Source organism: Macrobrachium rosenbergii, chromosome 52 (assembly GCF_040412425.1).
Source record: "Macrobrachium rosenbergii isolate ZJJX-2024 chromosome 52, ASM4041242v1, whole genome shotgun sequence".
NCBI lineage: Eukaryota > Metazoa > Arthropoda > Malacostraca > Decapoda > Palaemonidae > Macrobrachium > Macrobrachium rosenbergii.
The window spans coordinates 18,262,348-18,289,996 of record NC_089792.1 but is presented as its reverse complement, the minus strand read 5'-3'; the positions used below and the strand labels follow the sequence as shown (position 1 = coordinate 18,289,996).

General features: G+C 36.5%; 1 protein-coding gene and 1 long non-coding RNA gene across 2 annotated transcripts; one reads left to right on the top strand and one right to left on the bottom strand.

The window, feature by feature from the left end:
• Nucleotides 1-99: 99 nt before the first annotated feature.
• DMAP1 (DNA methyltransferase 1 associated protein 1) lies at nucleotides 100-27,584 on the top strand. The gene is made up of 11 exons (XM_067095947.1): nucleotides 100-236; nucleotides 3,889-4,125; nucleotides 5,591-5,754; nucleotides 9,061-9,276; nucleotides 12,332-12,439; nucleotides 17,530-17,709; nucleotides 17,823-17,973; nucleotides 19,279-19,433; nucleotides 20,123-20,233; nucleotides 22,887-22,980; nucleotides 27,353-27,584. Exons 2-10 carry the CDS (start codon nucleotides 3,915-3,917, stop codon nucleotides 22,947-22,949), a joined length of 1,359 nt encoding a protein of 452 aa, XP_066952048.1. The 5' UTR covers nucleotides 100-236; nucleotides 3,889-3,914; the 3' UTR covers nucleotides 22,950-22,980; nucleotides 27,353-27,584.
• Nucleotides 24,525-26,215, bottom strand: LOC136833731 (uncharacterized). Its single transcript, XR_010851574.1, has 2 exons — nucleotides 26,045-26,215; nucleotides 24,525-25,889 (listed from the first exon to the last, which is right to left on the bottom strand). It is a non-coding gene; the product is annotated as an uncharacterized lncRNA (long non-coding RNA).
• Nucleotides 27,585-27,649: the final 65 nt, after the last annotated feature.

Here is a 27,649-nt window from a genome sequence, read left to right as displayed (position 1 = left end):
GTTTGAAAAGTGATGATGTTCCAGTTACACCGACCGGTGCAATTGTTATCTCCTTCCCATCCCTTACTACTTGACGTCAATTTGACGTCCCCCAAATCCCACGCAAACAAGGAAGAAGTCGGAACTGGTTGTTTACAAACTTTTCCCGTCCTCCTGTTACAAAGGCTGTGTTATGCTATTTCTTTGGCATATGGACGTACTAATGTTGTGATTGGCAAATCGCCGCAATTTAATTGCGCAGGTGAGCATAATTTATGGCTTCAGTTACGGTAAAGGTATTAATTACTCTACAGTATTGCTCTGTTATTTGGGCTCGGCATTTAACCATACCCTTTCGCAGGTTAGCCTACCGAAGGGTTATCCTACTGCATTCTTCACCGTGAAATAGGATATTCTAAATTGCTCCGATATTAGGCAGTACCCTAGAGTTTTGTGACTATACAGATGTAACGTCGGCTACATTTGCTCGGACAAATTTTAGGTAGATGTACCAAGTAGCCTAGCCTAGGCAGTGCAGATGGTTATAAGGGATTAGGTTCCGCAGACGGAAACAAACCTAATCTTTCCTAGAATGCCATGTCATGACCTAACCAGACCTTACTTTCCTAACCTCACTTAGGGTGCCGTGCCTTGACTGGCTGCGGGGTGCTTTGCCCCTCCCAGACCCCCCAAGTAACACTAAACATCAGAAACAATGGACTAAGCTTCCATGTGGAGGTAGCATTAGAGCCTGATCCTTCGTTCTGCAAACTATCCCATTTTTGCAATTTGGACATGAAAATATTAGCATATTATCCTATTTATTGATGGGGAAGTATGCTGAGTAGGGAGACAGAGATGTTCAGTGTTTTACTTGGTGGTGGGTTGAAGGGGGCAAAGTGTCCCCCCACCCAGGCCAGGGCACGGCACCCTAAGTTATGTTAAGAAGGTAAGCTAAGGTCTCATTTGGTCAGGACATGGCATTCTAGGAAAGTTAGAATTTCTCATGCCTCCCCATCTCCCTACTCTGCAACTGCTCCTATTGATGTTTTTATTAAACGTTTCTGACATTGGTTGTGTTAGCAAATAAGTACTTTTAGAGATAGAGGACCCTGCCCTTATAGGCTAGCCTGTCCCACAATATGGGGGACCACTGTGAATGGTCAGTTTTTGGGTGGGGGCAAAACACAAAAGTGAAATACAAGGGACTTTAATCCCATTGGTAGCTCTTATGCAGAATAAGGTAAGTTCATACAATTTTTTCAAACTAATAAACACACCACAAAGGTGGATGCATACCTGGTTAAAACCCTTGGGGTCACTATCTAGGAAAGATCCCTAATTTCACCAGTGGTGTTCAAAAGCTTATTGTATTCAGCACAAAGGCTTGCCACCAAGAACTAGGATAGTGAGTAAGCTCCCCTGCAGTTACTCTCATAGGCTAGTGGCTTCAGCAAGTCACTGTCAGTCTTTAGCTTTCTTACTTTTTTTTTTTTTTAGAAGCTTGGGGGGTTAGTGCAGGGTTTGGTTAGCCCAGTAAATCAAAATTCTCTGGCTAGACCAATCTCTGCTGTAATGTTAGATAAGCTAAAGAAACATTTTCCGTTTAATCTACAAGCACTTATTGCTTGGTCATCTATCAGTGGTGGTGGTTTTTGTATTACATACATTGGTAAATTTATATATATACAGTTTTGAACTGTAAAACAAAGATGCTAATTCATTATCAGAAAGATCAGAAGATAAAAATCTAATACAATAAGCTAGATCCAAGTGAAAGTACTGTAGTCACCCCCTCAGCCGCGCCTGTTGCACGATCCCAGGTGTCGGCAGACAGCCATTGGAAAGGTGTCTCTTTGGAGGTGCATCAGTTGTCTTCAAGTTCTGACACAAATGATACCTAGATTCCTCACGGCAGCTTAAGCGCCCTTCAGATGATGTTGGTCTCCGTTCAGGTCCATTTCCTGTTAGCGGTACAAGAAGGCTAGTACCAGCTCACAGCCTTCTTGTAGTTACACTGTGGACCCTCCTGTCCCTGCCCCGGCCCAGCGTCTCCAGAGGCCTTCTCACCTGAGCATCCTCATGTGGCTCCCAAGTGCCCAGCACCACTTCCCAAGCACCTGGCACCAGCTCTTTAGTACCTGACACCCACCTCTGAGCGCCAAGCACCCGCTCCCAGGCATGTTTCTCCTCTTCAGTCTGTTGAGAGACCAAGGTCTCTGTTGCCTTTACCTTTAGATCAGGACTAACTATTTTTGCTCCACTGGCCCCCTCCCCAACATACTGTTATATATCCTGACTGGCAGACAAGTGTAAGGTATGCTTCAATCACTTAACAGTAGTGTGCTCTACAGATTCCACTAAAGAAGAATCCTGTCACCAAATTATTTTCGATTCTGGAATTTGTCCAGTATATCTTCTATATAATTTGGTAAAATTTACTCTAGTTTTGTAACTGAAATTGTACATGAATAAAGTAGATGGTAAGTTACCGGTAAAGTTGATGGAGTCTTGCCAAAGGCATAAAAGGAAATGTTGTTTTACCTTTTCTGTTTGTCCTTGTAAATATTATAATGGAAAAGGTTGTTAAGAGTTGGAAGAGAAGGTTAAGATGGAGTAATGATAGAAACTTGACAGACTTAGAATATGCAGTTGCTGTTTTTATTAATAAAACACCACATGACTTACAAATCTTTCTTAATAGATCGTATCTTATATCTATAGAGATGGGACTAAGAATAAGTTGGAGAAAAAAGTTACTAATGAAGACTGAGAATGCACAAAGGTATAAAATAACATAGAAGGAATGTAAGATTAAGAAGGTTGAGTCTTTAAAGTATTAGGATACAGTACTTGAGTTAGAATTTTGTGAGAGACTAAAATAGACAAGCCAGACAGTGGGTAGGCTAAATATGAATTGGAAATCAAGCAGACTGAATTGCCTATGAAAGTAAGGTTCTGCATAAGTCTAGCAGGATCTTTATTGCCATACAGATGTGAATCACGATGAGACAGTGAAACTATATCTAAAAGATTTTGTCAATTTGAGAACAAGGGTTTCAGAAGAATATTAGGAATTGGGTAGTTAGATAGTGTTAGAATTTCTACCATAGACTTATGAAAGTTTCTTTTGTAGATGAGATAATGATGAAAGGGAGATGGAGATAATGTAGACATGTCATTGACCCAACCTTTGGGAGAATAGTGTTATATGATTATGTCAACTGGCCTCCTGTGGGCAACAAAGAGTAGGAAGACTCAGATCTACATGGGTTTGAACTATTATAATGGGGGCTGGAGATTTGTGGAAGAAAAGGCATTGGCAAGACATGAGCGGTGGAATTTTACAGAGGCCTTTTGTGACATGCGCCATTAGAAGTGATGATAATGTGCATGATGGCCACTAATAACATATGACTTGGAGTGAGACAGTACAAGGTCTTGTCTTTCTCCAGCAGAATGGAGTATATAATGTACTGTATATTGACAATGTAAAATGTGTAGGTTTGAAATGTATTGGTGTAAGCAACAGCTAAAAATATGATTAGTTGTTGATGGAATGATCCAGGTACCCCCGGTAGAGGGCGTATAGTCGTATCACCTGACCATATATTAGCCCAGGACCACCAGTTTTGAATTTTCAACAGAGATCGAGAATTACAGCTATATGTAAAACAACAGGTAAGTATGATATAAAATCTTATTTTATTATAAAAATGTCATATTTCTCTTAATAGTCAACTTTCTGGTTAGAATTACACGAGATATACAGTATTGTGTTGTGTGCTGAACTGTATATAACATGAGAAATGTGGCACACTCTGTAGTATTTTCTTTGGTTTACACTGTATTAAAGTACAGTATTAGACAACAATGTATTCATTCAATTTATTATTGAATTTTTTTCAGGCTTCGTTACATGAACTGTAATCAAGATGTCAGACGTCAGAGATATCCTTGAACTTGACCACCCCACTGTACCAGAAGTGAGTAAAGATGCAATTCTTGGATTGCGAAAGGATTTACCCAAGAAAAAAAAGGAAAAGGAGGGTATGCGAAGACCTGAGGGGATGCACCGAGAACTTTATGCTCTGCTCTACTCAGATTCAAACAAAGACTTGCCTCCCTTATTACCATCGGACAGTGGTGAGTGTTAAGGATGCTCTTTTTAGTTTTATTATAGCTTTAGTAGTACAGTTATAATGATTGTCTGTGTTAGAATTACTTTGATCTTGATGTAATTACAGTAGTTCATTTTGAGTGTTAGTTGTTTGTAAATTATGTCACTCAGTCATTAGGTATCTTCCTGAGGTGGCTTTAATTATATTCTGATAGTAAGGAAGTATAGTACTGTATATGGTTCCTACAAACAATTCTTATCCCTTCAGCTAATGCTCGACTGCTTGAACTTGTATGTTTAATCAATTTTTTGAAGCTTTATTAAGTTGTGTTCTTAATTATGAAAAAAAAATTTACCTACAGTATTCTCTTAAATTATCAGTATAGCCTCCTTTAATGTAACATCTAGTAGAGACTGTTTTCTATGTCATTGGACTTTGGAAGATCTAGCTGTCATTGCTCATGATATGCCTCAGGTGTTTGTCAGTGTGGATAAAGCTTTATATAATGGTTTTCTCCTCTCTATGGACTTATTGCTAGCTTTTAATCTAACTGCCATTGGTCTCAGTTGCTGTTGATGGTGCATCATCTACTTCCTTCTCCATCTCTAGTGTCCTTTCCCTAAGAGAAAATGTGATTAGGGGGAAGAATTAAAATGCATGCAAAGGCATAAGGTTGAAATCATCTGGACAGTGGTCTCAGTTCCTCCATGCCAGGACCAGCTGTGGGAAACTTGCCAGTAAAACTTAACATTTTGGGGAATGTGTTTCATGCCAGTAAAGCTACTTTTGATTTTTCTTTCCCACTGTTCTGAGGAGATTGAAAAGGCTGGAGGTACAGTTTCTTAAAGAAAGTTCATTTAGACGTATTGAATGTATACCAAAAACTTTTGCTATGTGATTTTATAAGTAATCTTTTGTTTCACATACATAGGAACAGATTTTAAATGCTCTTCCCTCTTTCCTTGTTATTATAAAGTAGTTTAACTATGAAATATCACCCCTCACTTCATGACATAATTTCAGCAAGGCCAATAGTAGTGAGATTGCAGGTAAAAGGCTACCTACAGTTATATGACTGATTCTTTCTATAAGCACACTGAAGCTTATTCTGAATCTGCACTTGATGGTACTTTCACATGGAGATCATTGAGAATAGAGTGACATTGAATGGTACTTATTTTCCCAGCTGTTAAGAAACATCTACTGTAGTTCCTTTTTTCCTTAACATACGTGTACAAGGGTTACCTGCCTGCCAGACCCAATAGATTGTTTAATTTGATGGAAGGAAAAAATTAATGTTTAGTTCATTTGCTGTACCAACTTCTTTAGGGGTAGCTAATAATTTTCTTTAGGTTTTTATGATCTAGCTTCTTTTTATTTGGCCGAGAAGAGTCACATACATGTAAAATACATATATTTAGGCAGAAAACATTGAAATTGTTTATAAGATTACAGAAGTAAGCTATAATGTTTTATATCTTTATATTTAGGTCAGGGTTACAAAAGTGTGAAAGCAAAACTGGGCATGAAAAGAGTCCGGCCATGGAAATGGATGCAGTTTACAAATCCAGCAAGAAAAGATAATGCTGTTTTATATCACTGGCGCCGTGCTTGCGATGAAGCCAAGGAGTATCCATTTGCTGTATTTAATAAGGTAAGGTGAAATCTTTTTAGATTTTGATATGCTTATTATTCTGAAAATGTTCTGATCTTGACACGTCAGATTTTTATATTTAATGGATTTTCAAATGAATGTGTCATAGAACGTAAACATCTGTATTTGAACCAGCAGTTTCCTTTGAATGAGTATTGATTATGAGAAAAATGGAAAGGTTTGACCACTCATAATATCAATAGAAGTTTGAGACATTGATTTTCCATAATGCTCACAAAACTGAGTACTGTACTTCAAATAGGATATTTTTTGTTAGTCTCAGTGTGCCATGTTCATATGAAACAAGCCTGAGTCTCATTAATCTGCTTAGCAAGCTTTCTTGAGTAAATGCCCAGTTGTGAAAAAAGGAATAACTAACAGAAAAACAGATGAAAACAATAAATATTAATCAGCAAATACAGCATAAATAATAACACTTTAGATGTAAACATCAGAAAATTGCGATGAAGGTATATAACTTTGTTAGAAGAGCTCAACCTTGCATAAACTTATGAGCATCAGTGTTCAAAACACTGCTAGGAAGTTTTTTTCATTTTCATAATAAACAAAAAACTGGTTGTGAATACAAGGCTATTTTTTGTATTGTTTCCTTACTTGAGTTTTGTAACTGGTGGAATTTCAGGTAAGAGATGACATTTACATAAATTTTATGATAATCAAGTTTATTAACTTTCATAATAAACATTGTTCAAGCTGTATGTCTGTGAACACAATGTATTTTACTTTGACTTGCATTTTTCCATCTCTTGTATTAAAAAGTGTATTTTGGTGTTCCATTGGTTGTACCTGTACTACACTTTTTATTTTGAAAAGTGGTGTTACATTTATGTTACATTTCTGATTTTATATGTTCAACTTTTATCTTATTCTTAAAGCTTCCTCCAAGGATGGTTCCTCAAACAAGAAGGCCCCGTTGGCCAATTTTGGGGTGACTATAGTTTTTTCGCTCTGTTTTGTTTGTTACGCTTGTCATTGCAGCTCCTCCTACACATTTGAAAGTATTTCAGTCAAACTTAATTCAAAGTTAGACCATCATGCATAGAAGTGCATCAAGGGAGATGTCATCTGTCTGCCCAGGAACGTGAAGGGCACACTTACCTTGTCATTGCAACTCTTTTTACATGGTTGAAGACCATTTTGTAAACATTTTGTAAACATCAGTTGCCCTTTCATGCAGAAAAAGAAAGCAATCCTCCTTCAGGTCTCCTGCAGGAATTTATCTCTAGGTGACACACGCCCTTTCCCACAGTCAATCTGCCTCAGTTGATTTGGACACTTGAGGGGTTTCTCACTCTAGGTGAAGAGATGAGATTGATGATGGCCAAGCAAATGTTCTATTAGGTAACATACAATTCTTGGGACTTCTACAACCAGTTCTTCATAATACCCAGGGTGTGGGGGTTGGCAGCCTATCACTGATCTCAGATCACTGAATAAGTTCCTTCAGCAGGCTCCTTTTCGGATGGAAAAAGTTACCAGAGTTTAGTGCTTATATCAAAAAGATATTCTCACTTCCTTCGGCCTCAGGTTCTGTACCAGCACATCCAGTGTCAGGGAAAAATCTTTATTTTGCTTGGAAAGTGAAAATCTTTGACTTTCAAGCCTTCTTCAGTTTAGCAACTGCTCCTCAGGTGTTCATCAGGGTTTTGCCTTCAGTGTTAGCATGAGCTCATAGTCACGGTATCCAGTCGTGGTATTATTAGAAGACTGACTGTAGTATTAAGCTTCCAACTTCACCATCACCTCAATTTGAGCCTTCAGCTCTCTGTTCCTTGGACTTTTGATCAGTGAAGAAAAGTCTGGATGAGGGCTTCCTAACTGTGGATTAATGTAGAGAGTAGCACAGCTTTGTTATGTCCAACCCAAGAAAGGATCTAGGGACTCCCATGTATCATAAGAAAATTTCATCAGACAGTAGTGTTGCTAGTCAGGTTACAGCAGTTGGTCAGCATCCTTGTCTCCCTTAATGGAGTTAGTCCATCTCTAGCAAATCATTTGAAAAATTAAAGCAGATCCAGTATCACAGGAGTTTGTTTTCTTATCAGATAGTGCCATCCCACTCTAAGAATTTGCTTCTTCAATCACCTTCTCTAGGTGCAAAGATACATTAATTTGAGATATTATTAAAACATTTATTTAACCACACGAGTGGGCTAGTTTATTTGACTGTGACAGGGCTGTTCCAAAGGATTTGTCCTTATTAATGATAAATTTTTTATTTTATTTACTAGTCAGCTCCTTTTTGAGCTCATTGAAAATGATAAGAGTCTGATAAAATTTATTTAACTGATGTCAATGATTTGTTGTCGATTATATTTTGGACATTCTCAGAAAAACTGTTCAACTGTTAGTGTTACTACTATACAGTCTGTACATATAGGTGTTAGATCATATGGGCTATTCATCAAATATCCATGGGTGAAATAAGAATGACCAATTCTAAGATAATGTCAGAATTACATGCATGTCTCCCTCTCCTTGACATGATGAATTCCATATTCCAGCATTTAGCTTAATTTTTTTTTATCTGTTACTTTAATGTTCATTTTTCTCTATATTTAATTATAATTGGTTTTAGAGATGTTATATAGTCACTATTATGAATATCCACCTTTGATCATTTTCTTAGTAATTGCAGCTTTGGCAAAGTAGAAACTCATTTGAGAGGATAAGGAATGGTGTGGTTTACCCAACTTGATGCAAATCTTCACTCTTATAGAAAGGAATGTAGTTTTTTATTTATGCATAGAACATAGAAGAGTTTTTATAAAAATAAATGTGATGATTGTTTTTCACGTGAACGTGGTAGTAAATGAACAGAATGTCACGGGAAATGGCAACTACTATTTTCATCAGCGTAATTTGCAATTTTATATAAGTAACTTGCCAAGTAATTACATAGCTATAGTTTCAGACTATGTAAATAGTTTCAAACTTTGTAATTACTTGGTAAGTGTCTATAAAACTTTACTTTATTTTAAAAATGTCATTGTCACACTTAGCATTTGGTTTTTTACCTGGTATATAAGGCATTAATAAGAAGTAACAAATAAAAATTATAGCAGTGGTTGTACTGATAAGCATAAGATGAAAATTGAAGAAGTCACTGAGAAAAAAGTAATACTAATCATTACACAAAGAAGAAATATTGACTACAGTATTTTTAATCTTGTTGTAAGAAAATTTTGGAAGAGAGGTTTATTCAGTGCAGGCTTGTGAAAAAAATTTTTTAAGTGATGGCTAATACATTACAAGAAGGTTTCTTAGTCTTTTCTTTTTCTACAGAAAATAGAGCTTCTGTCATACACCGATGCAGAATACAGTGAGCATTTACTCTGTGAAGGTTGGACGAGGACAGAAACTGATACATTATTTGAACTTTGTAGTAGATTTGATCTTAGATGGCCTGTTATACATGATCGCTGGCCCACACATCTCACCCCACGTAGTATAGAAGACCTGAAAGAACGCTACTATGATGTTACAAACACACTGAAAAAGGCAAGTTTGCATTTTCTTGTTCTCTTAGAATATACTGTATATCTAAAGCTAAAATTTTTTGTTATACATTTAACGTATGGAACAGCTTTTTATGTACAGTAAATGGTAAACAAGAGAGTGGATGTTTTAAAAAATGTTGTGAGGTTTTATTTCTGCTATGAAGTTTATTTCAGTGTGTGTGTGTGCGTTTTTTGGTCAGGACTCTTAGTGTTGATTTGTGTTAATTGAAAATGATATGAAATTGTCTTCATTACTATTTAACACATTACTATTTAACACTTTTTTTTTCTAGTTTTTTTTTTTTTTTTTTTAAGTCAGAGTTGTACATTGCATGAATAGAAAACAGAACTTATATCTGTATAGTTTCAAATGTTTTTAATTTACTGTAACGCCACTCCTAGGGCAAGAGGGATGGCAGTGTAAATTAGAAGTGAGTACCCAGCTTCCCATAGTGGATGCTGTGAAGTCCAAGTTGTAAGGGTTTGTTGCAGTTGTAATACCTCATATTTGTGTTCCACCTGTTACGATCCAGACTTAGATGTTATTGTTTTTTACTGTCTTCTCATCACCATAACTAAAATACAGGAAAGTGATAGAAAGGCCTCCATAGGGAGTGCTTCAAATCTGTCTCTACTACCTGTTACCTTGGACTAAGAGCTTTTGATGTGCTTCTGAATATGGCTGTGAGCAAATGATAAATGAAGCTGTGCAAAATTTTGGTAATTCCTTGAATGTAGGACTCACAGATTCCTCTGTGGGTCATCCAATTAGGACTCCTGATCATGGTTTAGTTTCTTAAATTATTAAAACTAGCAAACTGTTCCTGATGTCCTGCTCTTGTAAAATATATATTTTCAGCTGGCTGGAATGAAATTTTGAGGAATCTTTTGCTTTTGATTTGGTGACAAGAAGGGACGTTGAATGCTTGTTTTTTAATTATTTTATTAATGACCAAGCCTGGTTCAGTGACATTTGAAGATGTGCTTACACAGAGAAACAAGAGGCTTATAATCTTTAGAAAAGGAATTGATGTTAGACAGTAATTATACCGTCTAACTGATAGTGTTTATGCTTCAGCTAAAAATGAAAACAGTTGACTAAAAAGAAAACTTTTAAAGCACAATTCAAGAGCTTTTTTTGTGTCAACTCAACAGTTTGTCCTTTTTTTCAAACTTAATGGCTCTCTCACTCTGTCCAAAAGAAAAAACAGCTCTTTGGGCTGATGTGTTGGACAGTAAGCAGAGCAATAAGAACCTCAGTATGCCTCATTCTTGTCTCATTAAATCAAATCTTTTAGTTAACCTTGATACTTTGGGGTAAGAAACCTAAATGGTACTTTCCCTTGGATTTTTGTGAAAACTGCTGATTACAGTCCAACCTCTTAATTCCAGGAACCTTTGGACCAGGCCACTGCCTGCCCACAGAAAATCCCGGAATATAGAATACATCCCAAAAAAATGAAGCCCCTATGTAAACATAGTCATGCAAGCTAATTCCACATACAAATACTGTAGCCTAGTTGCCGACTTAGCCTACTACTTGGCTAAGTTCTGACACCGCTTTTTATAATTTTATTACCCTACTCTTATATTTTCACTTTATCATTTTATAACTTCATACTGTATAATTTTCTTTAAAATAGTGTACTTTATTTAACACATTTAGCCTACATTCCTGAGTTAGCCTAACCATAAGTCAACTACAGCACTTAACATTTAACTTTTCTCAGAATCTGTTGAATATTATCGATGACTTTCATCTCCTAAACATTCACTAACGGGAGAAACATTTTCTAGCATAGATAAAAATTTATGCTTGCGCTCCTTACCTCTATTATACCTCTAGCCTCATCTGATCTCATGGGTGGCATATCAAATTGGTAACTATACAGCTTTATAAAAGAAATTATCAAAACCATATCACCAATAAGGCTTTTAAGCACTCTTAAGAGTAAGGAATTCGTGCATTGCCAAATGTCTCATTGTTTTGATTAAAAGTTTTGACTTGGTAGGCCTTCTCAAGTGAAATCTTTAAAAAATATATTTATATTCAGTTAAAGTTAATATTGAAAACATATTTGACTTAACCTATTTTCATTACTAACAATTATTTTCATAAAGACAAAAGAGATATGGCAAATTTTTGCTGTCAGGAAGTTGTAAACAATACGGGGCGCCAACCTCATGGTCGCGCAACTAACAAATGGCGGCTGATTCAAAGTCAAGCCAAACCACGGGAGTTCCTGGACCACAGAATGCCGGTTTTAAGAGGTTCAACTGTACTTGGCTCCAAAGTTGTATGTTATTTTTCATGAGTTAGTCAAGAGAGGTTCTTTTTGCACTTGTTTGAATATTGATAATGTTACTTCACCAGGTAAATGTGGTTTTAGGTAACTCTGGCCCTACTGATTACTGCCCATTTTCTATAACTCCTATATTATCTAAAGTTTTTGAAATGACTGTTGGCTATACATATGAGTTCCAGTGCTCTGAATTATCATCTGTTCCCTGGTTCCCAGTTTGTCTTTTGCTTGTCTTTTGCAAGGGCCAGGGTGCTTGTGATGCTTTTCTTTTAATTTCCAGTTAATCATGAGGCCATTTTTGTCAAACTTAGGTAGGAGTTGGTGAATCATTTCTTAATATTATTATTGAATTTTTAATTGATAGATTACAGAGTAGTTGTTGATGCCTGCTATAGTGACTACAGAATGGTTATCTCTGGTGCTTTACAGGGTAATAATATGGCCCTTTACATTTTATATTATACAGTACTGTATAGATATGTGTGGTTTGGCCTTGAAAATATGCAGATGTTACCCTGTATTGATACCATCCTCTAAGTATAGACCTGTGGTTGCTGAATCTTATAGAGATTTAGCCAAAGTTATTGTCTAGTACAAATTAAATTAAACCCTGAAAAACTCAAAGTATGATTGTTAGTAGGTCTTTATTGGATCCCCCTTCCATATCTTTTTAGTGATTTTTTTTAACTGCCACCTGCTGAATTAAAATTCTAGCTGTCATTCTTAATGGCAGATTTCTTCTTTGATTTGCAGATAGGAAATTTGAGTGGTCCTGAAGGTAAAATTGTTAACTATGATGCTGATCATGAAAGGAGACGTAAACAGCAGCTCCTGAAGCTCTGGGACAGAACTCCAAAACAGGTACAATTTTATGTTCATGTATTAAATTAATATAAGATCAAGTTAATGAAGAATAATCCAGAAGTGGTATTTTGCTACAAGTTTTGGTTCTTTACCTTTATATTCTACCTGTGTATTCTTTTGTTACAACACAAATCCCATCAGTTTACAAATGCCAATCCTCAGTGGTTAGTGCTTCAACAGAGGCTCTACAGAAGATGCAGAAGAACACTACTGCCAGGCCAGGAATGGCTCTGGACCCCCTAGGACCTTTGGTGGTGGTGAATTAATTCCTGTGTGCATTTGTCAGATATATTACACATATTTATTTTTGCTCAGAAAATTACTAAAAGATATTCTGTTTACACTCATTTATAACCATTTTCCTAGGTGATTTTCATGATTTCTCTTTATGCTTTTGTGATGGCTTTGTGCATATTTTCACAACTTTTGACTTTCTCAATTAGTGTTTTCCTTTCACCAGGTGGAAATGTAATTTGGAAATGTAATTATACCTTAGTTCTTTCACCACCAGCAGTTCATTGTTTTCCAGTAGCTAGGAATAGGTGTTTTTTTTTAGCTGAACCACAGTTCACTATAATTATTTTTTTTTTAACTGAAATGCCAGTGAAGATTTTTTCAGACTTTTTCCATTTGTTGAGGCCCATTTTTTTTTATGCGAAGTATAGTAGTTGATTCTTTGCTTTTGCTGGTTAGCATAATTATCGTGGGTTGTGTAATACACGAAATTTTTTTGTCCATCAGCTTGGCAAGTTTAAATTTTGTTTTTTGTGTAATATATACTTATTTTTTGTCTGTCACATTGGCACATTTTAATTTTGTTTTTCAAACAGTATAAATATTGATTGAATGTGGCTTTATTATTATTTTTAAAACCAAGAGCACTCAGTATCACTGGAAGCAAGTAACAGTGCCTATATATGCACATAAGCAAAAAAAAATCAGATCATTTAAAAAAAAATTACACAATAAAAGGGAAGTGTATTAAAAAAAAAAGAATAAAAAAATAGTAGTGACCAGAAAAAATAAAAGCATATTTAGAAATTTACCGAGACAGAGACATTAGCTGGCAATAATTGTACCTGCATGCACACACAATTAAGCAGAAGTGTAAAATCATGCAAATAAAAGATTATTAAATGATAAAGACATGTAAAGAAATTAAATTGATAGAATAGGTGATTATAAAGCAGAGAGAGAGAGAATGGGCACTTGATTACTGTACCTAGAAGTACATGTGATTAAAATATAAAGTAATTTAAAAGAAAGATAAATAATGGAGAAGTGAAAATTAATTGAAAGGTAAAAATAACAAAAACTTAAGAAAATAATTGCACATTCTCAGAAAGAGAGAGAGAGAGAATGGCCAGGTGACCATCAGTCTCAGGCCCAGTTGAAAGCCAACATAGATGATTTGGTGTTTTTATCATTTACAACTTTATTCTGATAAAATTAACATGGTTGCCAGAGTTGGGAAATTTAATATTTTCAGTTTATCATATGTTAAGAGACCGTTCTTACCCTATTGCTAATGGGAGGATGTGGATGATGTTAACAAGATCAGTATTGTGCAAATTGACTTTTTAATTAGTGTTCCTCACATTGTGTAATTGAGTTTTTTTATTGCATAACACTTATTTGTTATGATAGCATGTATTTATTAGTATAGTACAAAAATATACAAATGATATTTAGGTAAACATTAAAAACTGATATATTTGTGTACCCTTTATGTATTAATAATTCATTTATGTGTAGCACCTCTCAAAGCATGGAATCACACATGGGCCAGGGCTTTTCAGGGCAAGATTACATTGACATCATGTTTTATTTTTTTTTTTTTTTAGCTTTTTCTGAAAGTTTAGGTTGAATAAAATGCCTTTCCAAAGTCTTGGGAGAATTACTTTTTCATCACTTCTGGTACTTTAGTAGTAAATTCTTCTATAGTGTCAGACAGAAATATAAATAAGTCCCTTTCTTTTTCTTCATACAGTTATACAATCCAAGAGCATCCAATGCTCAAAACTGAGTCCAGTGAACAGCTAGGTTTTTGATCACCTCAGTCTTTTTTTCTACTCACAGTATGATGTAAAACTTTATGAGTTTTCTTAACAAGCCCATGTTTAGATTATAATCTTTGATGCACATTGGAATATTCACCTGAACTAGACCTGCCTTAGGTATACTGAATGTTGTTTCTGTGTTTGAATGCACAATGAAAAGCATGAATACATTTGTCTGTATAGTCAAGTGGAGTAAGATCAATAGTTTAAATGCATATCTGTTTTCCTTGCAATTTTCTCACCTTTTAGTTTAATTGATAAATGTGCCAATAGCATCAGTCTTATATTCTTTCAAAAGTTTAAACAAATTTTTGGTGAGGCATAATAATTATCTGTGAATACAAGCTGGCCTTTGCCACAAACATCTTGCATCATACTCACCAAAAATCTTAGATTTTGAAAAGTTTTTTGGTTTCCATTTTCCGTTTTTATATTGGATATTATATAGTTACGTAATTTTCATCAAAGATTCATATAAACATAGATTCCTTGAAGGAGAGTATTTTTGAGTGCATCCTTAGTAGCTTCAGGAAGGGGTTTTAGTTTTCATTAGTGATCATTTTCTCTTGCAGACTTACTAAAAAAAATACCAAAGGCATAATTTGTATCAAAACAGATCTTGCTTCATGACAACTTGAAAAATTTATGTCTTCATATAATCATCTATGGACCAGTAATTGTTTACATAGAAGGTTTGTGAATAATTCCCATAAGTTTCAAATCATTATTTATGCAATGAATCTGACTTCAGTTCAGTCTTGTCAAGAAACTAAGCATTTTTCTTGTTTCTATAACCATATAATGCAAAGGTTTCTGATGGAAAAATCTCCCAAAAGAAATCAGACATTGACTTAAAATTTGTAGATGTAACATTGTTATCACTGCTAAGTCTCAAAGCACTTATTCTCACCAACTGAAGGTCTGTGCTAATAACAATCTTGTGCAGTTGGACAGTAGACCCACAGTAAAGTTGGGTTTTAGTTCTTGTTATTCAATAGTGATCCTCTTGTCTTGATAGACTTACTCTTAAAAAAAAAAATTTTACCTGAACTGTATGATGTTTGCAGGATTAATCTTGAGCTAAGAAATTTTTAATTGTTTAGTAACTGTTCTGTCTGCTTTCATCTTTGAGACACTAAAAGAAAAGTGCTGGAAGAGTTTGCTGTTACCACTCTTCATAGATAAATAGAACAAACCTTTTGTGAACTCTTAGAAGACCTGTCTTTTGAAACACTCTCAATCTACCTAACCTGGTCTTCATTATTTCACACCTTTAGTACCATTGTTTACACTACCAAGGAGGCATCAACATTCTCCAGTTTGTTGAATCAACATCACTTGGAAGTTGCACATGGCCTAAGCATGTGAGAGCAAATGGCCATTATTTATCTTGCAATGAATCTTGACTTCAGTTCAGTCTTGCATGAGTGAATCATTTTTACCAGTGAAATCGGACAGTCACTATTTTTTTTATTGTTTAGTGATAACCAATGTATAATAACAACCTCTTTCTGATGGCTATCCAGCAGAATCTCAGAGGCAGTGCTCTTTAGCAGAGCAAGTGGTACTATCTACAAGTCATGTACCTGCAGGAAATCTGCCTTCACCTCAGCTCATATGCGAAACAACTCCTGTGGTGTTTGGCCATGACTCTTCTGCTTCATGTGTCCAGGACAGCTTTATTGTTGTCAGACAGTGACATGCCTTTGAGTCACATGCACTGCTTGACTTCTAAGGCCTGATCATCCTCCACTGCTGCTTATATCTCTACTGCTTCCCATATGACAACTTTAGGCAGTGTAAGGAGATATGTCCTTTGATGGCAGTACTAGCATTACATCAGGTAAGGATTCAGTACATCCCAGAAGTTCAACTTTTCTTTTATGTGTAGATGCAAAGATAGGGTGCTATTCTGCTAGATGTGGATGGTACAGAATAGGGAGCTACATATAATCATCAGAACTGAGACAGTATTTTTGGGGTGAAAGTGTTAGCATTATGTCACAAAATGACAGTAGGGAACCTGGAAATGCTGAGAGACAATTGGGACTACCTCCAGATCATGCCAATGCTGGAGACCTGCTTTCACCTGTACAACCAAGTGGAATTTGTTCTGTGATTGGTGTAGTAAGAAGAGTGTATCCCATCAGTACCATTATTTCATTAGATGGGTAACTCCCTTAGTTTAGACATGTCAGTGCAACCGTCAGCTTCAGCCATGGAGGTTATAAGACAGTACTTGCTCAAGGCTTGAGCTGCATTGGTTTAACATGAGGTCTTGAGTGGATTTGTGGTGGATATATCAACACCTAAAGAAGGATGTTTGGGAGGCCTTAAACCCCCTAATTAAAATCTTAAAGTCTTGAGAGTTTTTTTAATTGTTTAGTATATTTGATATGGTCCTTCATTTAACTAATGCTATTTTGAGATGATTTGGTAATCTGCTCACAGTGTGGATTACATTACATATCAAAGATTGTGAATTGATAGGTTAGTTCTGACAGACCTTGCTGCAGTATCTTACAGCTGGAACCAAACCAATTTTCTTTTTGCGTTTGTGTCACTCTTATACCATAGCAGTACATTGAGAGCCACCTCATTTGTCCTGCTTGAGCAATTAGTCAGAATCTCAAGACTTTAATGGTTTTGTTGTGAAACAGTCGTAATTTTTCTAAAGTAATGTCTTCATACCAACCCATCACTTGTAATGTGAGTTCCTTCTTCCCAACCTTTCTGATTTCTCGTATCTTTAGCCCCTGGGAGCCATCCTCACGTGTGCAGTACTACCAGCTGACCACAGAATATGCTAAATTTCAAGTAAAATTTATGAGAAAATTAATTATGTTAAAAATGTATAATTTTTACATAAAGTATCCCAACTATTCCTTTGCTCTGCTTCTTTTAGTGAAATGTGTATGTGTTCATGACAATTGTGAAAAAATTTTTAAATTTATATTTTGTTCGGATTACTTAGGAAGACAGCCTGTTTCATGTAGAAGTACATTGACCACTTGGAATGTTTTACAGATTGAGGAAGAACAGCATTTAATAAGCGAATTGCGGAAAATTGAGGCACGTAAGAAGGAGAGAGAAAAGAAGACACAAGATCTTCAGAAATTGATAAGTGCAGATGCAGATGCTCGTAAGACCACCAAAGCATCCAAGAAGAAAATCCCTCAGGCAAAAATTGCAAAGACAGACTCTATGGTATGTGGATTATCAGTACCTGTCATTTTTGTAGTTAGTAAAGAAAATGTAATGGGATTATTGCAGAGCAATTTATCTTACTAAAGTTTTGTTTTTTTGTTTTAAAATTCTAGCCACCAAATATGGAGAGCTGCACAGGCATCAAATTCCCTGACCTTAAAACAACAGGTGTAAGCTTACGATCCCAGAGAATGAAGTTGCCAGCTAGTGTTGGTCAGAAGAAAGTCAAAGCTATTGAACAGCTTCTTGCCGAACTAAATCTTGGTAAGTTTTTAATTACAGGTGTTATACATTATTCAGGGTGTGATGATGCATGCTTATTTTACAGTATAACTACCAGATATGCCATTGCATAAGGTGACTTTCAACCTTTAAAAATCTCCCCAAAATGGGGGTCATCTTATATGCCAAGTATAAAAAGCAAACCTTAAATCCTGCCGAGATTTTTAATGATAGGCTAACCCCTGAAGTGTCGATAGTTGCGTTAATAGTTAACTACCATCACAGCTATCTACAGTGTAAACAAAACAACTGTAATAACACTAAAAACTGTAGGTAACTCAAGTGAATCACTAGCTACACAATTATCAATACTGTAAGTTACCATAATTAGATGTTAGGATGAGTGAGCTCTCACTTTGTTACCAGCTGTATCCATAGCACTATTGTTGTAAGGCAATAGTATTAGACAATTTTGTTATTGATACTCATTATACAATGCCCTTTTAACATTAATAGATAATTTGAAGTTACTGAAAAGGTAAGTCAGCGGTAGTATACCTTTCTTGTTTACGAAACATAGCCGTGTTCATAGTTCACAGTCATGCTTGACTTACTAGCCTTGTTTACTAAAGGCCAATATTTCCTTAGTAGTATTTTATAATCAAACTAAAGGGTTTTGTGATATTGATAGTTCCCCAGTTATCCTTAACATCAGGGTTCTTTCCAATTTTAAAGTAATACATTCATGCGGATCTACTTCCAAAAGGGTATTACTCCACCAGTAGTGACTCACAGCCGTTTAGCATTTGTGATGTTTACCGAATATTTTTTCTAAGGAAATACAAAAGTATTTTTTTGTAATGGTGAGCTTTGCCAAAATTTTTAAATCTTGAAGATACTGATTTTACATATTTTTGGTTTGATAATTCCAGTATTTATGTGCCAACTAACTTACATAAGCTGATAGTGCTATTTAATTTAATAAATTGGGGGTCATCTTATATGGCAAACATACTTTTAAACCTACATTTTTACATGAAAAATGGGGATCGTCTTATACACAGAGTCACCTTATATGTTGGTATACACAGTATAAGTACAGTACCAGTAAAATAAGTCATTATTTGAAAGTCTATGAGAAAATACTAATAATTTCATGTGTTTATTGCAATATGACTATAAATTTCTTATGATATCAAAATCACCTCTCCAAAAGTTCATTCACAGAAATGTTCCAACTTTCTCTTACTTTTCATGTTATATCTTTAAAATCCTGCATGGTTAAGATGCACTGTTTATTTTAATATATGTTGAACTTGGATCTGAGTCTTACGTTCCCTTTGGCAGAAACAAATCCTATGGCTGTGGAAGAAGTTTGTCAACATTTCAACGATCTACGATCAGACTTAGTCTTAATGTATGACTTGAGAACTATACTGTTGAATTATGTCTTTGAGCTTCAGACTTTGAAGCATCAGTATGAAAACTTGATGCCAGATAAGGTTTGTGTTAATTATTATTATGTAATTTATGTAAAAAGTTTTGTATGTGTAAAAGCTGCTTAGCCCTGTCTGTTAAGATTTGCAACTGGGTGTTATGGTTAAATTACTTAATAATATCAATAAAGGTAAAGCTTGAATATGTTCTTGAACAGAAATACAACCTTGTGAATGTTAAGATTTGTAACTTGGTGTTCTGGTTAAAGACTTAATAATATCAATAAAGGTAAAGCTTGAATATGTTTTTTAAGGCAGAAATACAATGTTAACCTTTATAAGAGTCAAGTTTTAAAATTCTTGTAAGCCATCTTAATTCAGTTCTATGAATACAGTATATTTGAAAATTAATGCAGTTATAACGTGTAATTGCACAATTCAAGTGTAGATGATACTGAAGATTCATGGCAAAAACTTTATCACCAATCATCATTGCTTCTGCATGTACTCTTTATCTGCTCACTTTGGTCTCTTTCTGCAGAGCTGTCCAACTTTTTAACATTACCTTGGTCCTACTTTCACTTCTCATTTAAGAGTAAATCCTTCTGGCCAGCCATATGAAATTCTTGAGATATAACTCAGTGGTTTCATTAATTGACTTTATAATTGCTTAATAAGTACTGTACGGTCAGAAATGTTCAATTTTTAAGTTCTCCCCCAGTTGTATTTTATCATCACAAATTTTGCATTTACAGGTGCTAGAAATCCCAGAATCTTTAACCATCAACACAGAGAATGAGTCTCCAAGTAGACCTCGAGCTATATCTGAAATGATTGATGCAGTTGCCACTCCAGCTACCCCAAATGTAAGTACAACCCTTATGATAACTGTACAGTACTATTGCTGTTTTTCCAGTTATTAAGCACTGCAAAGCAGGTTTTAATTACAACACTTAACACTATTTAAATGACATTAAACCCTCAAGATTCTGCCGAGAGAGGATGGGAGGTTAATTGCTGTTACCAGAATCTTGAAAAAATCTAATCTATGCAGAATTTTGTATTAAGGTAGCCTATGGTCTACTAGCATGTAATATAATTATAAAACAAAATGCTAATTTCTTTGGTCATCTCCAAATGATAGAGGAGATGTACAGTACAAATACTGCAGTAATGGATTAGATTTTTCTTCAAAAGCAATAAAAGAAACATAGTTTATGAGAAAGAGAGATGGAGTGAAACCTCTACTCACCCCTACCATGTGATTAGTTATTTTATAAATGTCTGTGCTTATGCTCTGATATTTTCTTTAGACGGATACTGATGTTTTACAGTTTGTAGAAGTGATTGTTAGCATACTTTTTACCTAGTACCTAAATATTTTTTCCCTATTTTTAGTATGTTGTAGCCTCAATACTTGAAATCTCGGGAAAACATGCTGTGCAATACCAAATTTTTATAGAATTATTTGTTAAAGCTGGGTTTCATATATCAGTTTTTCCTTTTAAAATTTTTCAATCAGTCAATTTTGGTTTGTAAATAACAAATACATTATATTTGCTCATATTTACTTCAGTGAAGTCATAAAGATGAAGTCAGCATAAAAAAGTAAACATATTTTCATATAGGTGATTTAGTTTATAAGCGAGAGAGAACTAATCCTTAAGCTTGAACTGTGGTATGAACTTTGCCCAGTCTTCATGGTTGACTTGGGCACCACTCCACCTTCTAGTGACTTCATTCTCAGTATTGACTATGACTTGCTGCTTTCTCCTGGTGCAAGTTTACTTGCTGAAGTTGATGCTACTTCCCACTCACACAGCTCTTCCAAGAGAACTTGCAAAATGCAAGCCTCAATTTAGCAGGGATGCCATTGTTATCCATAGCCCTCATATTATGAACAGAGCCTCCTCACACTTTTAAGAAAGGCATTTTTCAACTCAGTTGATATTGCAAGAGGTAACAAAAAGGTTACAGACTGCCTTTGCATCTGTCCCTGTCAGTTCTCATGCTGGTTTGGCAGGTTTCTCTTATGTCCTATGCCAGACTCTTCACAGTTTGTTGTTCCTGCATTATAAACTAAATAATTTAAATAAAAGCAATGTTTTAATTTCATATTGGCTTCATCTTTATTTGACTTTACTGAAGCAAATATAATGAGCAATTATTATGCATTTATTGTGTTAGGTGCATCAAAGGTTGAAGTCGGCAAGAACAGCATTTCTTTTTGGTTAAGAAAGGCAACTTTGGGTGCATATAAGAACACTCCAGAGGCCCAGGCATATGAGGCTAATTTAGGGTCATGAGATTTGGGTTATTTCAGCATCATTAGTCTTTACTTTTGAGTTTTATTTGGGAGACATATTCATAAACTTGTGGATTTTTACTCCATTGACCCTGTGGTGGCTGCAGGCCAAACAGCATTGCCCTTCGAAGGGAGCATAGGCCCATCTGTGTCTCCTTAATCATTCTGTTCCTTCCTTGTAAGCGTGTAGCCATACCTCAGTTAATGGACCTAATCTGTACCAGAATCCTGTTCTTTAACCGATCTGTCCATAGACTTTACAAATTTTTCCCATACAGAGTTTTCTTTGAACAAAATGTCAGTTAACCGAGGTATGACTGGAGTTTTCTGGGGTACTTGTGCCTACACTTTGAAAAATGAGAAGTGTGTCATTAATGTGTCCCCAATCAGTAGAATCAATTTTGTCAAAATTTCCATTGTTTCCAACCAACCCAGTTATAATATCTTTAGAAATCAGTAAGTAAAATCTAAACTTTTTAATTAACACAAATCCTTGGGGGCAACCCTGTGAGAGCTAATAAATTACCTTTGTGATCTGGTTAAACTACTAATTACATTAAATTTTTTTTATGGCTAAATATTTGTGCTTTAGTCACTCTCTACTTCATTAATGAGGTTTGTATTTTTTGTATCATTAATGAGGTTTGTAATTTTCTTAATGATCAAAATTCTTTATCAAAGTGTTGCCCCAGAAGTATGTGGTTTAAAAAGGCTACCTCTCTTTTATGCCCAACCTTTGCTACAACCAGTAGCTATTGATATAAAGTAGGTTAAAGAATAATTCATCACTAAAGTGTTGTACAATGTAATTCTGTGACAGTAAAACTGATGCACGATCAACTAATAACTTAAAATTAGTCTTTGGCTGGGAATGTACTGGATAGGTTTTTCTCCTGCAAAAACATTGTTATTGGTACTTGTGTGCCCATTCTACCCATGAGCATCCTCTGTTGCTGCCATTACTGACTGCAAAGGGTGAACTGGCAGCAAGATGCAAAAGATACCAGGAATTGTGCCTGTGACTGTGCCAAAATGATCTTGCAGTCTTTACACATTATTTGTACTTTTGTTGTTTATGATTATATTGAATATCATTACTACTATATTGAATATCATTACTACTATATTGAATATCATTACTACTATATTGAATATCATTACTACTATATTGAATATCATTACTAAATAAGTTCTCTCTTTATGTTTTCTTACAGAGGAAAAGAAAAGCAGCCCTTGAACAAAGCAATGTACTAAAGAAGATCAAAGCAAGGACTTAATTTATTCGCAGAAGTATGTCTGTGTTTGGAGGTATAGTACATTTTATTAACATTTTAAATAGCAATTGAATACAAATTGTTTGTGGCATACATTGGCATATAAAGTTACCCTTGATGGTTGTGATTTTAGTTCCAGTGAAGTTTTTCATTATCTTACCTCTATTTAGGTAGCTGTATTATCCATGCCCACATCAGGTGAGAGAAATAGTGTGAAAACTAAAAATTAATAAGGTTGTTCGGTTTGAACCATCTATGACCCATCCCTTTCATGTGAGCTGCTGGTTCAAACATCTATTGTTTTCCCACTCAGTTTTTCTCTTTCATCAGCCTGTGGGGACATATTCCTGTTGACATTTTCATTGTCAATTTGGATTTGGTTTGTGTTAATTTGGTTTTGTCTGTTATGTATGATGGATACTCAAGAAGATAACGATTAAACATGGGATGTGTAAGGTGAGAGAGTATAACACCCAATCGACTCATAAGCTGTGCATAAATGCAGGTGCAAGGATTGTTCTTTCAACAACTGTTGCAGTCAGTGTACTGATTGGCCTGATAATGTTGCAGATAATTATTTGAAGTATATAAAAAGAGGCAAGAGATTGACAAGAATAGGAAAAGGCAGCATAGGGATTCCTCTAAATGCTCCATCCTGATTCACAGTCCATACAAATGCACGCTTGGGGCTCATAAAGGGTCTGAGAAGCTGAGCTGCATTAGCTATTTCAGGCATGAATTCAGCCAATTGGTTCACTAACTGCATGAATGAACAAAGACCCATCAAGTTCATCAGTGTAGGGAAGTCTTTGATTGCAGCTACTTTGTCGGGTCTGCTGAAATGCTGTCTTTGGAAGTCGGAAATCTGCAGAAGGTAGGGCTGAAGGCAGCAACCACAGACTTGTCCTTGTTAAGTGTGATGCTAAACTTGCGGCACCTTGTCAACATCTCATGATTTGGTGTAAATGGCTGGGAAAATCCTCTAACACCAGGATGTCATTGACTACCTTGATGCAATTCTTGACACCTTGCAGAGCCTTGTCTACTTGAAGCAGTAGGCATCTCCTTTGGCTGCAAATCCCATTGGACCTCTGCAGTACTGGAATTGGCCATAGGGTGTGATGAATGTGATTAACTTTTGATCATCCTCTGCAAGTTGCATTTGCCAGTATGCGTGCAGGGTATTCAGCAGTGGTGAAGAACTTGGCCTTCGGATCAATGCTGCAGATGCTAGACAGCGATGAGGGCGATGGGTGGGCTGGGCGTTTTACTTGGCTGTTGAGGCTCGTGAAGTCAACAGTGATTCAAACGCCTTTATCCTTTAGTACTACAACAAGTGGGTGACACCGTTCTGAGGGTTCATCACCAGCAGGCTTAGTGATACCCAGATCTACCATGAACTCGAGCCCTGCCTTGACTTGTTCCCAGAAGGCATATGGTATCTGGCAAGGTGCATTGATGGCGAAAGGTACAGCTTCTTCCTTAAGATGAATTTGCATTGGGGGTCCTTCCATCAGCTTGAGGGGGCTTTCTTCAGTTCTTCCTTGGAGATTGAACTTTCTTTTTTTTTTCTTCGAAAAAAAATCTCTGGCTTCAGCAGGCAACACAGTATGAAGAGGCAACTCTGAACAGAAATTACATGGGTAACATCCAGAATAGGTCTGGGAAACCCTGGCGGAATAATGGCCAAACTCTTTGCAGTTGCCATATGACAGCAGGGGTTCTTGCATGGAGAGGGTGGTGTAGGCTTAGTACTGGAAGTGGCACCCTGTTTGGCTTCCTTTGTCTTCTAACAGCAGCACTTGTCGTAATGTCCCTGTTGGTTGCAGTGGCGGCACTGGACCTGTCTGGCAGGGCACCTCTGTCCCTTGGCCCAGTGCCCCTTGTGGGCGCAGGTGCTGCCTGCTGCTGGACACTTCTCTGTGGATCCATGCATGTGGTTGCACAACTGGCATGAAACACACTGATGGTGTGGTATGGGTGGCACCCTTTCTGTGTTTCTTCTGCTTCCTGTAGTTTTAGAGGGCGAAGCATGAATGCAGAAATGGCCTTCCCATTGGCATCATAGGTGCGACATGTTGATAATATCCTGTAGAGAGGCGTTGATGTTGAGAACTATGAGTTTCTCAGTCAGTTCTTCATCCCTAGCTCCTATGAGGATGATCATCTTCATCTGGGTTTGCTCACAAACAAGATCTAGTGGGACAGGCGTCCACTTCCTCTGCAGTGTTCCAAAGTCTTATGTAAATAAGTCTTTTCAGACTCTCCCTCTAACCGTTTGCAGGTGTTCTTGAAGGGCATCCAAGACTTCGTTGACACTTAATCCAGTGTCTAGTGGTATGTCTGGGGTGCCCTCAAGGATCCTTTATGTCCCCAAGGCAATAGACAAGCTCATATGGATTAATTGTTTCTCTCTTGGTAACATGGGCAGATCCACCATGACTGAATAATTGTCCCAGCGACGTTGCCATTCCCGAAAAATGTGAAAAGTTGCATCTGGGCGAAGGGGGTTGGGTTCTGGGCAATTGCCTTTTGTGGAGCGCATACTGATGGAGTCACTGCACCCTCTGGTGGTGAGGTAAGAACTGCAGGTGTCATAGGTGGTGCACTGGGTTTTCCTGCAGTTGCTTGCTGTATGAGGGGTGGCTAGCATTTGCAGAAAGGCACTGTAGCGGTCTGCTTCTTGTTGCCTGCAAATTTCGTCCTCCTCTCTCAGTTGTTGGACCCTCAGTTCTTCCCATTTTCTTTGTCTCACCTCTTCTCTTTGTCTCCTCCTTTCCTCCTCTTGTCTGATCCTGGATCCATGATTTCTCCAGGTATTGTACGAGCAAAAGGATATCAGCTGGTTGGGATATCATCATCTGGGGATAGATAGCAGGTGGGGACTGGACAGTAGACACGATCTTGTGAACACTGGGCAAGTGGGGTGTTGTCACATTCATCCTGAGAACATGGAGAATCCATCATGAATAATGTTCTGTTTACCCCCTCACAGACTAAACCGAATTTAACGGAAAGTACAGTATCAGTATTTTAATTGTAGTGCTTGAAATATTGGCACTATTTGGCTCATTAGCACCACGTTACACTGCACATACCATCAAATAAAGTCCATTGCAGAGAGAGAGAGAGATGCAGGCAGCTGTTGGTGTAGGGTCCTCTGAAGGTTTTCTTTAAGTCTCCTGTACCTTTGCTTGCTTCTTGTAACTTCTTCCTGTAATACCTCTCTGCGCCATGTTGGTTGGGGATGAGACGTGAAACAAGCTCACCTAAAATGTAGGTTCTGTATTAGGTTAAAGGTTACATTGCAACAAAGACAGTGCATGTGAGCAACTGAACTCGGAGAGGGGAAGTAGCATACTGCTAGGCATTGGATTTTAGTATGTTTGGTTGCCACTTCTTAATATACATGTGAGGTGAGAATACATTATACAATGACAAATACATGTTACACATAGATCATAGTATCTACAGTCAGTCTGTAAAGCTTGGTATTGGAAGAGGAATCCCTGCACCTGTAACTATAAATAAACCCAATTAAGTCATTTATGCTACACTAAAGGTTGTCCATTGCCATTATTAAGGGGTATAGTTCTATATTAAGACATTCTGGTTTAGATACTCTTCTAACCTGGACATTAAGAAAGCCACCCATTCTTTGAAACAAGATTCCTAAATCTCGGTTGAAACCTCTGGGCTGGAGCCCTACAAAATTTAGTGCTGAAGTATTTGGCTATGCCTCCATTTTAACCATTAAACTCAGCCTTCCTCAAATTGACAGTGAGACTATTTTTACTGGTCTTGGCCTCAGCAAAAAAAACTCATGAACTCAAGGCCTTCTCTTGCAATGTGGGTTTTACTTCTCAAGGACCAGTCCTTTCTTTTTTGCCCCTCATCACAGCAAAGAATGTGAGTCTCAGGCTCTTCCTCATTCTTATGTTGTCCCTAGTTTGTCCTCCTGGGTACCAACCAGGTGGGGAAGAATCCTCCCTATGTCAAGTCAGAGCACTGTCTCTGTATGTGCATAGGACTAGGAGCTAAGATCTTTTCCCACCTCCTTTTTTCAGTGTGGGAATCAGCTATCATAGAAGAGAGGCAAGAGTAATTTCATAAATTTTATATTCCAAATACTTACCTCGCTGTTATGTATCACCCCCGCTCCTAGCCTCCCCACTCATGTGGACAGAGAAAAACTGAATGGAAACAAGTAGACGCTCAAACCAGCGGTTTCACCCTTAAGGGATGGGTTGTATATGGTTCAGACTAAGCAGTCCTGTTAATTTTTTAGTTTTCACACACTATCATTCCTCCTGCCTGATGCAGGAAATATAGCTATCATAAGAAAGAGGAAAGTATTAAATTTTTTAAATTTAAATCATAATTTTAAACTTTTATTTTTCTTTCAGATCACACAATGGATGGTAATAGCCCTAAGGAATATAACTGTTAACTTCAGATTGAATTTGTGGGAGTCACTGACATCTTTCATTGTAAATTTTTTTTTTGTACTATAATCCTGAAGAAACTCACAAATTTATTACTGTATGGTCCAGTTTTTAAATGTTTTTCGTATCACCTATGTTACTTGGTGTTTTCTGTAACATGATGTAATTATAACAAGATTTTTTTTATCTGGAATATGTGTTTTCTTGTTAAGTTTATGACAATAATAAAAAGTTATCTATTCCCAGTTACATTACAAA